Source organism: Epinephelus fuscoguttatus, linkage group LG3, assembly GCF_011397635.1.
Source record: "Epinephelus fuscoguttatus linkage group LG3, E.fuscoguttatus.final_Chr_v1".
Classification (NCBI taxonomy): domain Eukaryota; kingdom Metazoa; phylum Chordata; class Actinopteri; order Perciformes; family Serranidae; genus Epinephelus; species Epinephelus fuscoguttatus.
Window position 1 is genome coordinate 8697226 of NC_064754.1, and position 16563 is coordinate 8713788.

The 16563-nt window shown below is 41.3% G+C and overlaps 1 protein-coding gene across 3 annotated transcripts in view; it reads left to right on the forward strand.

Annotated features, from left to right (window-relative positions):
• The window catches only part of pvalb7 (parvalbumin 7), a 58481-nt gene that overhangs the window by 41344 nt on the left and 574 nt on the right, over positions 1–16563 (forward strand). Inside the window, exons 2-5 of one of the 3 annotated variants that reach the window (XM_049568975.1) lie at positions 9484–9509; positions 14798–14866; positions 15098–15227; positions 16372–16481. In XM_049568975.1, the coding sequence (XP_049424932.1) occupies positions 14806–14866; positions 15098–15227; positions 16372–16481 (301 nt within the window). In that variant the 5' untranslated portion in view covers positions 9484–9509; positions 14798–14805. Of the gene's footprint in view, positions 1–9483; positions 9510–11729; positions 11854–14797; positions 14867–15097; positions 15228–16371; positions 16482–16563 lie in introns of those variants that run through there. The other 2 variants (XM_049568960.1, XM_049568969.1) reach the window with 2 other exon arrangements.

Here is a 16563-nt window from a genome sequence, read left to right on the forward strand (position 1 = left end):
CAAACCACAGAGAAGTCTTTTGTTAAGACCAGATTAATTCATAATAAATGCATAATAGAATAAAATGTGCTTAGTTAAAACCTGTTATCAAGCTTCATACTATTAGTGGGATCAAAATGTTCATGTGCATTATCCTCCACCCAGTAGGTCAACTCTTCTCATGCTGCGTGCGCCAACATTCCTCCTTTCTTCTCTCACTTCTTATCTCACCCAAGCCAGAAAGTACACATTCTCTAAATTACTAGGTATACATAAACACTCACAAGCCCTTGTTGTTGACCTCTCACCTGTCTTTTGCAGTAAGTAAATACAGATGAAGGCTGGTGGTTGGTGAAATTAATCTGAGGGAGGAATAACTGGAGTAAAATCTAAGGTGATGAGAGTTTCTAACACTAGATGTCAGTAAAGTTGTGCGGTTTGTGTGGAGTGGGAGAGAGACGGCAACCATGATTTATTGTCTAATCTAAAATGGTTTCTTAAATGCTTGGGATTAAATGCAGATTACTGATTGTGGTTATAATTTCTAATCAATCTTGATCCATCTGATCTCTCTTTGTGACGTCAGTTCTACTGGCAACAAGGGGGGGAGAATTCATTCATACTGTGTCACAACACACAACACCCAGTATCTAGGCACAGAAATCCACCTGCGTATCGTTGCAATTGACGCATAAAGACAAAACTTCCAAGGCCACTTAAAGCTTCAGTACTGCATCACTGCTTGTTGTTTGCTTTGTAACTGCAACGCCCGAATCACCGCATCAGTAGCTACATGCACACTGACAGAGCTGAAAGAAAAAGAGGTTACAGAAGTTACATGCCTCAGTAAATCAAACAAGGTGTGCTGAAGGCGTTTTCCTTCGGTTATGTTCACTGTGATTCTTACCTGTGTTTACACAAATGTTTCAGTCATGACTTGGACAGGTTATACTCAAGTTATTAGTTCGCAAACAGTGAAAATGTAGTCAACTTTGGAGAGAGAGAACGTGGGAGTGTGTACGAGGAAAAACTGTGTAGGTGTGAATATTTGCTTGTCTGTGAAACTGAGTGTAAGTGACTGTGTACGAAAAAGACAGAAACAGAGTGCAGTGGAGTGTGAAGGTGCATAGAGCAGTGTGTGTGTGTGTGTGTGTGTGTGTGTGTGTGTGTGTGTGTGTGTGTGTCACATATTGACTGCATATCTATTTTCATGCAGCCTGAGATGGAGCCTTTGAAACTCTGCTCGTATAACAGACCATCGCCAGCCATGAATTGCAGAGACATTGTTCAAGGGTGTATTTATCTTCAAGGTCAGGCCAGCTGCTTGTGTGTGTTGTGCTTGTGTGTGTGTGTGTGCAAGAGAGAATTTGTGGATTGTGAATGTGTATATGTGCGAAAGAAGGCTGGCGTGTGTGTTTAACAGAGTGTGCAGTAGCTGTGTTTGTATATAGTTTATTGGATGCTCATCTTGGAATATATAACTCTGAAACAGAAGTACACTGTAAAAAAAAGTCTGCTGTTGACATATAATAAGCCATTAGGCTGACAGACAAATAGGTACCAAAACACACACACATATACATAGGCAGGGAAACAGAAGAAGTGAGACTAACAGAAAGTCTCAACAAACACAGGGCCTGTGTTTACCATGTTGACAGCTGGTTACCGTAGAGACATCATCAGGGAAGTAGAAAGAGGAAGAGGTGACACAGGGCTAATCTAAACACGGAGACTTTGTGTCAGAGCACACTGTCAATCTGAAACTAAAATATTGGTGGTAGAACTTTAAAGTTTTTATAAAACATCTTGTATCCACTTCTTAAAAAAAAACAAACTTTTTTTTGTTTTTCTACATTTTTAAAAGACAGTAGCTTACACCCCTTCTCCACCAAAATTAGCGCATGCAGGTTTTTTAAATACTGGAAAACATGCTTAAACTAGAGGATCCTTTCTCATTTCTAGTTGTCATGTTCCAGGCCAGGAAAACAGGTTAGTAAACAGTAGAAAGCAGCATGGAGGCCAGTGAAATGTTATGCTGGTTACTCATTTTTTAATATTTTTTTACTTATTCAGTCTCTTGCTTTGCAAATTTCTTTCTTTTGCAGGTTGCAAAACGCAAAGTGCACTACACTGCCTTTTTTTTAATTGAATGCAGCCAGTAAAAACAAACCCTTGCTGCACCTTTCTATTGTTGCCAGGCAACCACCCTGTCACCTCCTTACCCTAACCTTCACGTGTAATCAATCTACCATTTATTCTTTTTTTTTTTTTTCAAATATTTGTCATTTTATTTATTTCACAGTAATTAGTATCTAGTTCCTGACATGTTGAGGCAGAGGGTACTTGCTGTAGCTCTGGTTTAGGGTGAGAGGCTGTCAGTAAATAATGTGTTGGGCACAGGGAAGGTGTGGGTACATGAGACCCTAAAAAAGAGGGTGGATCATGGGGAGTACCACCAGTTGGTCCAGGAGCTTCTCCTCCATGATGGCCATTTCCAGGTATAATTAAGGATGACTTGGGGGCAGTTTGACAACCTGCTGTCTATCGTCGGGTTGTATAGCTCTGGGTATCCAGCAACCGCTACCACCAGTTTCTCCTCCATTGTTTAGCAGCTGTAAACTTGCCCATCACAGGAGGCCCGCTGCTCCAATTGGACAATGGGAATCAACATGACGAAAGAAAAGAGATGACTTGTGGTTTTTTTCAACTCACGGATTAGAATGCTCCAGCAAAAACACTGGGTGCCGACAGCGCAGAAATGCGAGGCACGTCACAATGCAAAAAACGTGAGCGAAAAGCTTCATTCTCATTAAAAACAACTACAAAAAGCCGCCTCCAGCTGCTAAAATGCTTTCTGTGTGATCAAGGCCTACATCTGGAGCAATGTTCGAGCACTTCCTGGGCGGAGCCGGACAGTATTTTGTGGTGGCCTTTCACTGCATTACGCCAGCAAAGAGGCTACAATCAGTGCGTCCACCTGGTGGAGTATTTCCATCACTACCGATCAGAGCTGGAGCTGATAAACACCTGAGACTATGGAGGAGTAATTTCACCCAGGAGTGAATGCTGATTGTAACCTTTCCAGTTAAATAAAAAAGCCAGATGTTAGTATTGCTGAGGTTTTTTTTGTTGGTTTTATTGTGCAGTGGGAAAGGGCTTCATAGAGGAGCATGATTGTTACTATATGGCAGTAATTAGGAAATAATACTGTGAGAGAAATTTTTTTTTAAGAGTGCTCTAAGTTGCTTGTGGTTGAGAAATTGATGACAAATGGAATAAAATTGCAAAAGAAGAAAAAGTGCCATTGCTGTTGGTAACCTGAGACGTTGAAGAACATTACATAGTGTTTGATAGACAACTGTACCGAACACGAAGGGAGTCGAGGAACAAACAGAATTAGGAGCTGAGAAACATAATCATTACCTGCAAGTAATAAAACATTACATATTATATGTAATAGTCCCCAAAATGGATATAATGCATTATGACCAGCAGGAGTAAGCACTGATTTGGTGAGGGTTAGGGTTAACGCTGCTCAACTTTGACTTGAGCAGAGGTCTGTTTAATCAGAATAACTGAAAACCCCATTGAGGGTTTGCAGGGCCTTTATTATTTGTGGTATCTAAAACAGACAAACATATTTTGTCTATAGCAACAGTATGAGTAATAAGGAGCTGGACTGCAGTGCCACAGACAGTTGAGGTACACCTCTAGTGTCTTTTTGTAGCCAAACATAATTAAAATGTATTTATAATTTAGGATGGAGGCTGTAACCGTGAGCTCTTACTGCTAAGAATCAGGGTTAAGTTTAAATACATTCATTTCTAATTTTCTCTCTGTGGAGATAATGCTAGTCACCCACCGTTCCTAAACATAGTGCATACAAAACAATCAGCATGACTAACTGGAATTTACCAGGGAAATGTGGAAGATCTGGTGTCTCATTACTTAACATGTTGGCTGCGTAACAAGCCAAACTCCCAACAACTTGGTGCATTCCTTTAAAAACTCACCATCTCCCACACACACCCACACACACCAGCCGTAATATTAGCACTAAATATACCACTGTAACCAGTGCCTGCGGTGCAGTCATGCACATTTGGCAAAGAGAGGGGCTTCCTTCTCCCACTCTTCTGTACATGTTGGCCTGAACTGAACTCATGGGGTTGTGAGGGGCGCTGCAGTCAAATCTCCAACCCATATGAGAACAAACTGAGAACTGCAAAGTCATTATTACTTCACTAATTAATCAATGGCAAAAGCAATGAATTACAAAAGTAGTTTCATTACTCAGTACAGTACTTTTGTTACTCAATGCAGTTCTGTCAAAGTTTTCTTAAAACAACTCCAAAGCCACCACTCCTACACATCACATCCTCTGCTTTTACATTTATTTCTGTATCTGACTGCAGCACTTGTCCCGTCCACACAGTGAAGCCACCGGGATCACACACTCTCAGACTCGGAACAATATGAGGTGATTCCTGAATGTTCAAGCTGGCTAAAAACACATAACGTGAATAAGCTGACTTTGGAGGTACTACGAATTAAGCATAGCGTTAGTTCAGGCAGGACACAATGTCAAGCTCAGCTCACATCCCAGCTACATCAGATGATCTCAAGCAACCTAATCAACTGATGGAGCAGCTGACTGATGGAAGGGAGTCAGCTGATAGATCACGTTTCCTTTCTATGCAACCAATTGGCAAATCTCATTCAGGGAGCCCTATTTAAACTGCTCTGGCCTGCCTACTGTTGCTGCTTCCTCTGCAAGCCGCTTTGCAACCTACCTCCACCCCAGCTCCTCCTTTTCATGTTAGGGTTAGGTGTCTGACTTATCAGTGTCATTTCTGTTTTTAATTGCGGCTCTGTTCTGTTCCTGGGGGGCCTTTGCTGCTGCCTTAGGATTTCCATGTAGGCGCATGGAGGAGCAGGGAGGTTTCCTCTCTCTGCCTCAGGCTTTCCTCGTTTTTGCACGTGGAAGGGCGGAGAGGTGTGCTCTCTCCGCCTTAAGGCTTTCCACATAGGTGCGTGGAAGAGGCTTTCTGCATAGGCCCAAGGAAAGGCAGAGAGGCCCCAGAACAGAGCCATACCACCAAATATAATACTGCAAATGGAAATAAAGTTTTTTTGACTAAAGTGTTCCTGACTGAAGTTGCATATCTCCTCTTATTGTAGAGGCTGACTGCCCTCCTGCACCTTCAGCCCCTAGCATGGAGCTAACACATCTTGTCATTCTTGAACACACAAAGACAAGACTGACATCAACCTCCATCAAAACTCTCATTACGACAGCAAAGATGCTGACCCACAAAATACCAAAGTATGACCAAGTACCAAATTAAGGGTTACACTAAAAAGTTGTGAACTTAGGAGTCCTCACTGTACACATCTGATATCCTAATGCACTACAGAGGCTCCTGTCAGTACAGTGACTGGGTTCCCTCAAATTTATTTTTAGGGTCTATATTTGCTAATCTTTGGGTGAGTAGACGAGGGATACCCCAGTGATATCAGTGCACCACACACACACACACACACTCGTACACACACACATGCACACAGCTGCTTGTATCTACCCCTGCCATGATTTAATGCTCCACCTGTTGCTGAATAGCAAGACGGTCATTAAATACACATTTAATTTGTCTCTCTCTCTTTCTCTGTCTGTCACTTCCTTTACCCCTCTATTTTCAATTTGACCTGTGGAAAACTCAGTGTATCTTATATCTATTAATGCATCTATTGTCTCTTTTTCCATTTAAGGGTTACTTTGTTATTTTACACTTTAGTATGTCTACTTATACCATGAGCACAAAAGCAATATAAGGCTTTAAGATTCCCTCTGTCCCCTCCACCCTACACTTTGTTTACTCTGCTCTCCAGTGTTAATATCATCGTTACCCCGTCATTATCCCCATTATTTCTCCGCCAGTCTCCAGTCTTGTCCTTGACAAACTCTTGGCCTTCCTCATCTCGTTTATTGCCTCATTTACATTAACCCATCCATATGTATGTCTGCTTCTCTCCATCTTCCTCTCTTGACCCTTTCGCACCACTACAAATTTCTTCAGAGTGTTGTCCTCAGCACCACGCCCCACCCCTCCCTTGTCCTTCTACAATGCTGAAAGGTGATGATGATTGGTAATTCAGTAGAGAGGAGAAAGCCAAGAGTCTCAGGGCAGAGAACAGAGGGTCAGCACAGGACATGAAGAGACAGACAGATAAGTATTGTTTATGCATAAGGCAGTCGAGCACTGTTCAAAGACAGTATAATAGGGACATGATCTCTGAAAAGTGGTCAACCCTAAATGCCAGAATAAATGTTGGTGCAGTGGTTTAGAATTGTCGCTTCACAGCAAGAGGGTCCCTGATTCAAACCTAGGATGGGAATTTGGTCAATAGAAAACAGTAAGGGCGCTTGGTGGTCTAATGGTCAAGATGCATACTACATAATGGGCACGTCCACACGTTTGTTCCAGCCTGGGACCTTTGTTGCACATCATACTCCTCTCTTTCCCTATTTCTCTTTTCTCACTTTCAACTGTCAAACAAAAGACAAAATGCAAGCTGTAGTGCTGTAACTAAAAGCCTAATTCAAAGGATTATTAGCTCATACTAACTTAAAGGCTTCAAATAATATCAGTATCAACATACAAAAGCTCTTCTCACAACAAAAAGTCTACTTAAGGATAAACTGCCCGCTTGTTTAACTGGCTGCAGCTTTGTAACAGCTCAAGAGGCTCTCATACGTGCAGCTACCATAAATGAATTCCTCTCTTTGCCTTGACTGGCAGAAGAGAAGGAGATGGCCTCTTACATCACTCAATAAAAGATAAGCAAATGAGAGAGAGGAGGGAAGAGAGAGAGAGAGGAAGAGACAGAGGAGTCACACAAACTGTCAGGATCCTGACTGAATACAGATTGATAAGTGATAAGGAGATATGGATGCAGAGAAAGAGCAGCAAATTTGTTGTTTGATACGGGGAGAGGAAAGTGGAAGGGAAGGAGATGTGAAGGAGAGATTAGGAAAGTAATGGACAGAGATGAGCAAAGAGATGACAGGAGAGATACTGGGAGAAAGGAATTAGAGAGTGGAGGTTGTTTGGGGTAAAAGGGAGATAAGGACATAAAACTTTAGCATGGCTTTCTTTGAGGGGAGTCAGAATCCCAGCCCATGTGGTGAAAGTACTTTGCTCCCTTAAGTTGTACAAGTTCAAGATCGGCACATTTGTGAGTAAGAAATCCGACTTTTGTGAAAGGGCTAAAGATGTGTGAGTTAGGCTCTTGGTATGTGGGATTTTTGTGTGCTACAGAATGATCTCATGTAAAACTGCAGCAGGTTTTTTTGACCACATGGGGGCAGAATGCCACTACAGCCTAAAACTTAGACTCTGTGAGTTTATCACTACAAGTTTATGACACATTTCATCCATTGCTCATATCAGAAAATTGATTAATGGAGCTTTAAGCAAAAGGAAGCATTGTTACCCACAATTTTAGAACACCAATATCAGTTCTTACATAAACGTGTTGCTTTTTTAATTCAAAGGCTAGAATGAAAACTAATTGTTAATGTTCCCCATGTATTCCTTATTTATATTTCCTCATCTATAATTCTTTTGATTTTATTCAATTTATCCAATGAGTTCTTGTCATGTATTAGTTTAGGAGTAGTCTCGCTCACCAGACCTTTCTCAAGAAAAGAAAAGTCTGGCTGGGCCGACTCTCACTTTAAGATTGGAGAAAAAAAAAAAAAAAAAAAAAAAACACCCCGGCTGCTTGTACGTATTTCTTTCAACCAATCACAATCGTTCTGGATGGTGCCACAGCAACGGTGCGCTTGTAAAAATATTGCCGGGGGGAAACAGGTTTTGGTGTAACACGCCCACAAAAATATCGCCTACAGGACGCGAACCATGGCAGAAAAATGGCTACATCCCCGCAAGATCAAACACCACAAAAGTTAGTAAAGGACGTGTTGAAAATGGTTGAAAACTGCTACACAACCGGAGGTGGTAGGGCGGGACTTCAGCGGGTGGCTCGTTCCACCCAGTGAGAGGCTGATCTATGCAGCGAACTTCCGCCCATTCAGACTAGTTTAGGAGGGACCCAAATGCAGAGCAGCAGGCAGGTTGGAAATTTCACAAAAAGCAAGCATTAGTAAAGCTGATAAAAAAAAAAAAAATAATCCACAACAGGCAGATAACCGAAAGTGCAAAAGAAAGAAGAACCAAAGCTAAACTGAACTGGTATAATATGACAAACTCAGGGAAGAAACCCAAACAGAAGACAAGGCACCAGGCTGGAAACTGAGCAGGGAACGAGACCAAGAACACAGGGATGAACACAGACGAACTAACAAGGAACGAAGGGAAACACACAAGTATATATACACAGAAAACTAATCACAAGAACAAGACACAGCTGGAGTAGGAAGACACGCACAAAAGGAGGGAAATGGAGATTGGCTTACAACAAGGGTGTGGTGGGAACACTAGGGTGGAGCAAACAAGACTAACACAGAACAGGTGTGAAGGGAAGACTCTGGGAACAGGGACGGACTAACGAGACTGGTGGAAGACAGACAGGTGTGATAGAAAGCAGGCGGGAAAACACACAAAGACAGGAAGTAAGACCAGACACGACTCATTAGGAGAGAATTACAAAATAAAACAGGAAACAGATTAAACATGAATTAATAACATAAAATAAGGAAGAACACAAACAGAAAACCCCAAAACAAAGTCCACAAGATAACAAAAACCAGGATCATGACAGTTTTAGGAGGAGACTCCACCTCTCATGGACATACATAGACATGCATGTATATGTATGTTAATCTCTACAATATATTTTGATGTGCAAACTAAAAAATCTAAAAATAAAAAAGGTTAAATTCTTATAAAGCATATTTTTCATCTCCTTATTTGTTAATAATTGGGCAGGAAAAGTAGCAGAACAAGACTGCAACGACAGCACAGCACTGTCAGACTGCAACTTCAGTATTTCCCCCTCATTTTTAAACTTCTACTAAACAGTGGCAGCTGTGGCAGTGTGAGGACCCGTACTTTATAACAAGATGATAAATCAAAGCAGATAGGAGTAAAAGTGATAGATGTGTGTGGACACAAAAGAGGGTCACGCGCGGAGAGAGAGAAGATCTGGGTGGAGATAAGTTCTGGGGGAACAGTCAGATAAAGTGGTATTATTAATAGGTCTGTGTGTGATTTGTAAGTGCTGCAGAGAAAGTGATCGCACTCCAGGGCCAACGATGTGTGCCTTGTGTCTTGACAACCAACCCGCCTTTCTCAAAATAGAGAGAATACTGAGTGGTGGGGATGTGGTGGGGTGCGGGGATATATGGAGTAAGTGTGTATTATGTTTGGAGGCAGCTATAAAAGTGTCCTCCCTCCCAACTTCTTACCTCCATCTCCAACCCTTGTCTCTTGTCTCTTCTCTCTCCATCACCTCTCCTCTTGCCCTCTCTCTGTCTCTCAGGTGCACTCATCCACCCCTTCATTCAGGTAAGAGATAACACAAATATTAAATGTTGCAGCAGAGAATAGTTATTTGAAAAGAGACACAGTAGAAATCAGAGGCGCTTTCATCACTGGTAACAATGAGCCATAAGCTATTGTGAACAGAAAAATGAAATACAATGATTACTGATGTTATCTGTGACAAGCAGGTATGCTGCAATTGAATGAAATACCTACCTTTGGTGGTTGTATGAATAATTAAGTCGGAGAGAAACACAATAATAAAATATTTTGTAGCTGTAGAGTTTGTAGCAGGAGTGCCTCTGGATATGCCTTTGAGTTAATGCTCTGCTTGAAGCAAAACTGACTCAGAAAATCCATCAGAGGCATTGTGAATGTAAGTTCAGCCAGGATTATAAAAACATGGGTTGGATAAAACTGTAATTAATAAAATACTGAAAATAACTATTAAAAAACATTAAAAGTGTCACAACTTCATAAAATATTGGAGTGCCACCATTCTTAAGTGTTTGGTTTAGACTGTTTCTTTACTTCCCAATATACTCAAACTTAACGAGACAGTTACAATCAAAAATACATATTTTTCCTCATACCTGTAGTGCTGTTCATCAATCTAGATTGTTTTGGTGTGAGTTGCAGAGTGTTGGAGATATCGGCCATAGAGATGTCTGCCTTCTCTCCGATAAAATAAATCTAGATGGCACTCAACTTGTGGTACCTAAAGCGCCAAAAAACACATTTGAAAAACTCTACAGCAATGTGTCTTTCCAGAAATCATGACCTAGCCTGGTTACTCAAGATGATCCACGGACCTTGCTGTGAGCAGTTTTATGTAGAAACTGCTGTCTTTTCCCGAACCACCCCTGCCAACCATATCACCGTGCATATGCTCATGACAGTGCGGGATGTAATGATTAAGGGGGTCATCCTCTGCTGATGTTAGCTAGCTCAGTGGTGCTAGGTGAGCTAACAGTAGATGCATGCTTTCTTCCTCACAGTGATACTGTTGGCCAGCCTATTCTCACTCCAAACTCGTTGAATACTGCCACTTTGTCAATGATGTTGGCATCAGATACAAAGAGGCAACTTTCGCACAGTATGACACGTACCAGGTGTGTTACATTCAGAGGCAGTGGGCAACAACCCAACTCCTCAAATAATGGTGTTTTGTCAGTTAACGTTGGCATCAGACAAAGACGCACAGAGGCACCCTTCTAGGTGGCAGCAGTTTGTAACACCACCAGCATCTAGTGAAATCTAAAGAACCAGAAAGTCTGTATCAAGCAGGAAGAAGGGGAGATGGATGCGTCCAACAAAGTCCAGACTTTCAACCAGGAGCTCACTGTTTGTTTCCCTTGTGAATTTTAATCCAAGGAAATAAACCTAAAATAAAGTGTTGGACCTATGCTCTAAGTTTATTTTCAAAAAGACTCTATGCATGTATTGAGCAGAAACTGTACATTTGCTGTAAACATGGAAGTGTGTTTTGAAAAGACACGATGTATGTAATGGGTGTAAATTGACACGCCATCCCTGAACATCCCAAACAGACGCAGGAGGGTACCTTGCGCATCATATTTGGACGTGTGGGTTAACAAACAAAGCGGCAGTAGCCTATTTGATGAGTATTTGATTGGCAGGAGTAGTTCTGTAAAAATGAAAATAGTTCCTACATAAAACTGTTCACCATAAGGTCTGTGGATTATCTTGAGTAACCGCTTCATCATTTTTGGAAAGAGAGACATTGCTGTTGAGTTTTTCAGATGTATTTCTTTGGCACTTTGAGCATCACAAGCTGAGTGCCATCTAGTTCCATTATATAGAAGAGAAGGCAGACATCTCTACAGCAGATTATCTCCAACACTCAGCAACTCAAACTAAAACAATTTAGACTGATAAACAGCTCGACTTTTTATTTGTGGATGAACTGTCCGATTAAAGAAAGCGACGACAACCCACGTAAATGCAGTGTCAAAATGAACGTGACAACTTCCAAAGTCATCAATAGTGGCAGCTAGATACTTTCCTGATATCTGTTCAAAATAGTTTCAGCCTGTCTGTTTGGCCAGTCAGAGCCGCTCTTTGATTTTCTACATGATCAGACAAGTTCTCTTACTTCTTTTCTAGTGTAACCAAGCCCTTGGATGGATGTTCTGTCTGTTTTGGTTTGCTGTTTATCTTTCACGTCTCATATCCCCTGCACACGGCAATGTGTTACTTCCGTTTTGTTTTGTCTTTTTCTGCAGACGCCTGTATCAAATGAACGGTAATGTCAGGAGCAGGTGTTGGTCTAATGGGGGCTTTCATGGCTCATGTGTCACCTTGAACAGGTGTTTATGTTCAGTGCCATGGCACAGTAGCCAGGATTGTAAGTACAGTAGTTAATAGTAATGCATATTCTGGACATTTGTCATTGTTGTTACTATTTTGGCTGGGCCCCTCTTGGAAAAAGGGCCTAGATGCTTAATGAGACATAAAATATACTTTATAAATTATACATTTACTGTGCCATGACACACTGCTGACTGAGTTGTCACAAATCTTTTAAGCACAGAGATTGTCCTGTGCTGGTGTTCTCAAATACAGTTGACCAGCTCTTGTTGCAAATGTTGCAAATGCAGAACTTAAGTTTACAAGTCACATGTAATTTCTGTTGTTTCTTTACGGCACACTAACAGCCAATAACTGACTTTAAATCTCCAGTGAAAGTAATCTGATCTATAAACATGCTATGGTGTTAAAATAAAACCTCACTCATCGATCCCAGCAGTCATATTTGTTCACTGCAAGACAGATCGTGTCTGCACTGTAACTTTTTACAATTTAAGCTACACTGAGATAAAAGGGATGGGTTCAAGGACACTTAGGACTCGGCTGCAGTAAAGGGTGTAAAGTGAAGCTTTGGCCTTTTGATCACAGCACAGTTTCTTTCACCACAGCAATTAAATGCATTCTGAAAGTCGAAGCAGTTGAGAAAGAACGTGTGAACTGTACAATTTACATTTGGCTGAAGGAATGATGTCAGACACACCAGAGCTCTCTGTCAAGGTTTGTTATTGATGGATAAAAGTTGAGATTATGTGTCCAAACACCCTTTCAAAAACCAATCTGAGACATATTTAGCGGGTGACTTCAAGGCTTTATATTTAAGACATTATCTAACAGATGGAACAAACCACAGACGGATGATCACTAATGGGCTTTAGCTGCCAAAAATGTACACACATGACAGGAGAGCAAGTTGAGAAGAACTCAGTTTGACAGAATGGAGGAGGATGGCTCTGTCCTTTGGTCAGGGAGGGTAAAACATTTTATGGGGGTCAGACAGCTCAACCTACAGAGGGACAATCAAAACCACTCCACCGGGGCTCTGTAGGTCTCATGTCCACGGCACTGTGTGGCAGCAGAAACGCAGACACGTGGTCTCACAAAGATAATATACACAAGGGAGCCCAGTTCTCTTATAGGCACAAACACACTGATCAAACATTTGCCTTGACAACTCGACACTTGTTGCCAGCGCTCTCAACTGACAAACAAGAACCCCAAGAGCCTTCAGCTCAGGTCTGACACCTACTGGTATCTACAGAGTACTGCAACTGAGGGACATAATGACAATTTTTCCATCCTTTGGGGAAACATGACTTGGCAGAGCTTTAAAAACATAGTAGTCGCACACATCCAAAAACCCTTTAAGGCAGGTGCTAGACAAAAAGAGTAGCAATAAACAACATGAAAAAAGGTCCGTACACTACAGCTCCCTTATGTGCAGTTTATTGGCTCATACACAAGTGACGTTTCAAGCTGAATGCTCTTCTTCAGACAGAGCCTTTACACTCTTTTTAGCAACATCCAGCTTTACGTTTATGCTATGCACATAGCCCAGACCCCCACTGTGAACACTGTCCCCTCAGTGTCACCCTTGATCCATACACCTTTCATCCTATTTAAAATTAAATTATCTGTGCACCATAGTGCACCATAATCCTACTGGATAATTTGCATTTCATTTTGCACTACTTGCACTTTGTCTACCTACATGAATATATAATATTTACAGTATAAAAAGGTCCAACATTTTTATTTAAGTTATTGATTATAAGTAATGTATATTGTTGGTAAGTATTATTTCTTGGTGTTTATCTCCTCTTAAATGCTCTTAGCTACTCTAAATGAAATATTTCCCCCTAGGATTAATAAAGTGCTATATATTTGGGGTTAACTGTCCTAACGTCTTGTGTTTTCCTTCCATTATACAATGCATAATTGACATAGAATATACATAAAAATCAGGAAAACTTCCACATATGACAAGCAAAGCTACGTGTTATATATACGGTACATACTGAGTACTCAGGAGTCACAAATTTGCACTATTCAGTGCGCATTTGAATGTGATACCACATAGTTTAATGAGACATTTAACATTCATGCTGCAGTTTGCATATTAATATTAATGTGGCTGGACATGCAGATTTGATGTCATCCATGTCTGTGTGATTCTGTTGCTTTACATGATGTTCTTGTCTCTAATGTTTCATGTGCTCATGTTATACAGCCTCTTACAGCATAGGTGAAGTCAGCTGTTCCCTGTATTTCCAAAACACTGCATTTTCCCATTTGTAAGTTGGAGGCAAAGACCAGTTACAGCCCGGCAAGTTGTGAAATCCTCCAGTCAAATGTGCTAATGTCTTGTGTTAATGTATAAATAGGACAGTGTCTGTGTCTGTTGTCAGATGCAAGGAGGCAGAAAGTAAAAGAAGTTCAAGGATCTATGATTACATCTAAAAAGTTTTTAAACAGGAGAATTCACATTAATAAAGACGTGAATTATTTGTGTGCTTGTGTGTTTGTGTATAATGTAGTGGTGTGTATGTGTACAATTGAGATATCTATGTTCCCTTAGTGTATGCCAGACTGTTTTTATGCTCACGTCTTAAATTCTAGACTATGGCCTTGGGTTGTCTCTCCAGTTTTGCCAAGCTCCACTGAGACTGTCTTTTGAATGCCTGAATGTCCACCAGGGTCAAAATCCTCTTTGTGTGTATGTTCTCTCCAACTAACAGACTATATTCACTCCCTATCATCTATTCCTTGAGTGTCACTGTGCTATTCCTTTAGCTCATTTTCTAACAGCTAATATGTTCTCAAACACTTGCACACAGTGTTGACAGTTTTAGCTGCTCTACTCTTGAGCTCCCATTTTGGCGGATGTCTGCAGTTAACCCTTTGAAAAATTGTTCTTTTATTTCTCACCTGTTATGTGCTCACTGCCCCTCTCTTTCTCTTTATCTCTCTGTCCCTCTCTCCAGCTGACAAAATGTCGATGACAGATCTGTTGAAAGCTGAGGAGATCAAGAAAGCTCTTGAAGCCTTTGCAGGTCCGTAACAGTCGTGGAGCTGACATGGTATTCTCAGCAGAAACAGGCCTACAAAGTTCAAGAAGTTAGCTTTGGATACCGACAAATGGACACACATTTTTATCTTTTCAAACCAGTATCTAGACGACTGGCTCTGTGTGTTTGCCAAACATTTCAAACTGGTTAATGTCAAAGTGGAATTTTAAGAGCTGTTAGATGTTCAGTCTCTACCTTCTGTCTTGCCTTTTGTAGCAGAAACATTTGACCCTAAAAAGTTCTTTGAAATGGTGGGAATGAGGGCCATGTCAGCTGAAAACGTCAAGAAGGTCTTCAAGGTTCTGGATGTGGATGGTAGTGGCTTCATAGAAGAGGAGGAGCTCAAGTGAGAAAGTCACACAGGCACAATAACACATAATACACAAAACAGCCCAGTCGCCAGACAAAAATGTTGGCATTGTATGTTTCTGGAAACCATGAAGATGTTACATTTGCACACATCAACATTTTTAAAGCTGACTTTGTCATCAGAAGGGGGAGGAGATGGTGAATGGTGTGTACCCTAAGCGTGATGCATCCCAAGCAGCAGGCCGCTATTAAAGACCAACAAAACCAGTCGTGTTTCAGCGAGTCATGGCCGTGTTTAGACTAATGGCTCTGTAGACTCTAAACGTAGGTGTTTTGTAGTGACCTGTCACTGTGTTTTCATCGGCTTTTGAGACTCCAGACGTGGGTGTTTTGCAGCGACCAGCCGGTGTGTTTCCATCTGCCATTTAAGCTCTAAACATGGGTGTTTTGTAGCGACCTATCTGTATGTTTCCACTGGCTTTTTAGACTCCAAATGTAAATGTTTTGTAGCAACCTGTCACTGTGTTTTCATCAGTTTTTGAGACTCCAAATATGGGTGTTTTGTAGCGACCCATCAGGGTGTTTCCATTGGCTTTTTAGATTCCAAATGTAGATGTTTTGTAGCGACCTGTCACTGTGTTTCTATAGGCTTTTTAGGCTCCAGACATGGGTGTTTTATAGTGACCCGTCACTGTGTTTATATCAGCTTTTTAGACTCCATAGCGACCCCCCACAATGTTTTTATCGGCTTTTTAGACTCCAGACATGGGTGTGTTATAGTGACCTGTCACTGTGTTTTTATCAGTTTGTTGTGCTCCAGACATGGGTGTTTCATAGCGACCTGTCGCTGTGTTTCATTCGGCTTTTTAGGCTCCAGACGTGGGTGTTCTATAGCGACCCGTCATTGTGTTTCTAGTTTCTATCAGCTTTTTAGGCTTCAGACGTGGGTGTTTTATAGCCATCTGTCGGCGAGGATAGTGCCACAAAAAGCAGTTGTTTTTTTTATCCAACACATTGCTGCTTTTCCTGCCGGGACTATGCCCCTAATATATCTGTGGTTTGCAGAAATGTACAATGCCAACATTTTTTCTTGGCTTACACAAAAAGAAAGCTGCCTTCCCAATGGTTGTAATTGTTCATTAATAGTTCTACTTTTCTGCTACATTCTGTACTTTCCTCAGGTTTGTACTGAAGGGCTTTTCCGCGGAGGGCAGAGATCTGACCGACTCTGAGACATCAGCATTCCTCAAAGCCGCAGACAAAGATGGAGACGGCAAGATCGGCATTGATGGTGAGAGAACAGAGGAACACTGTGAAGTATTCTAAAGTTTATTATAAAATATACAAGCGTAGAAGGTAGAGGAGGTAGAGAT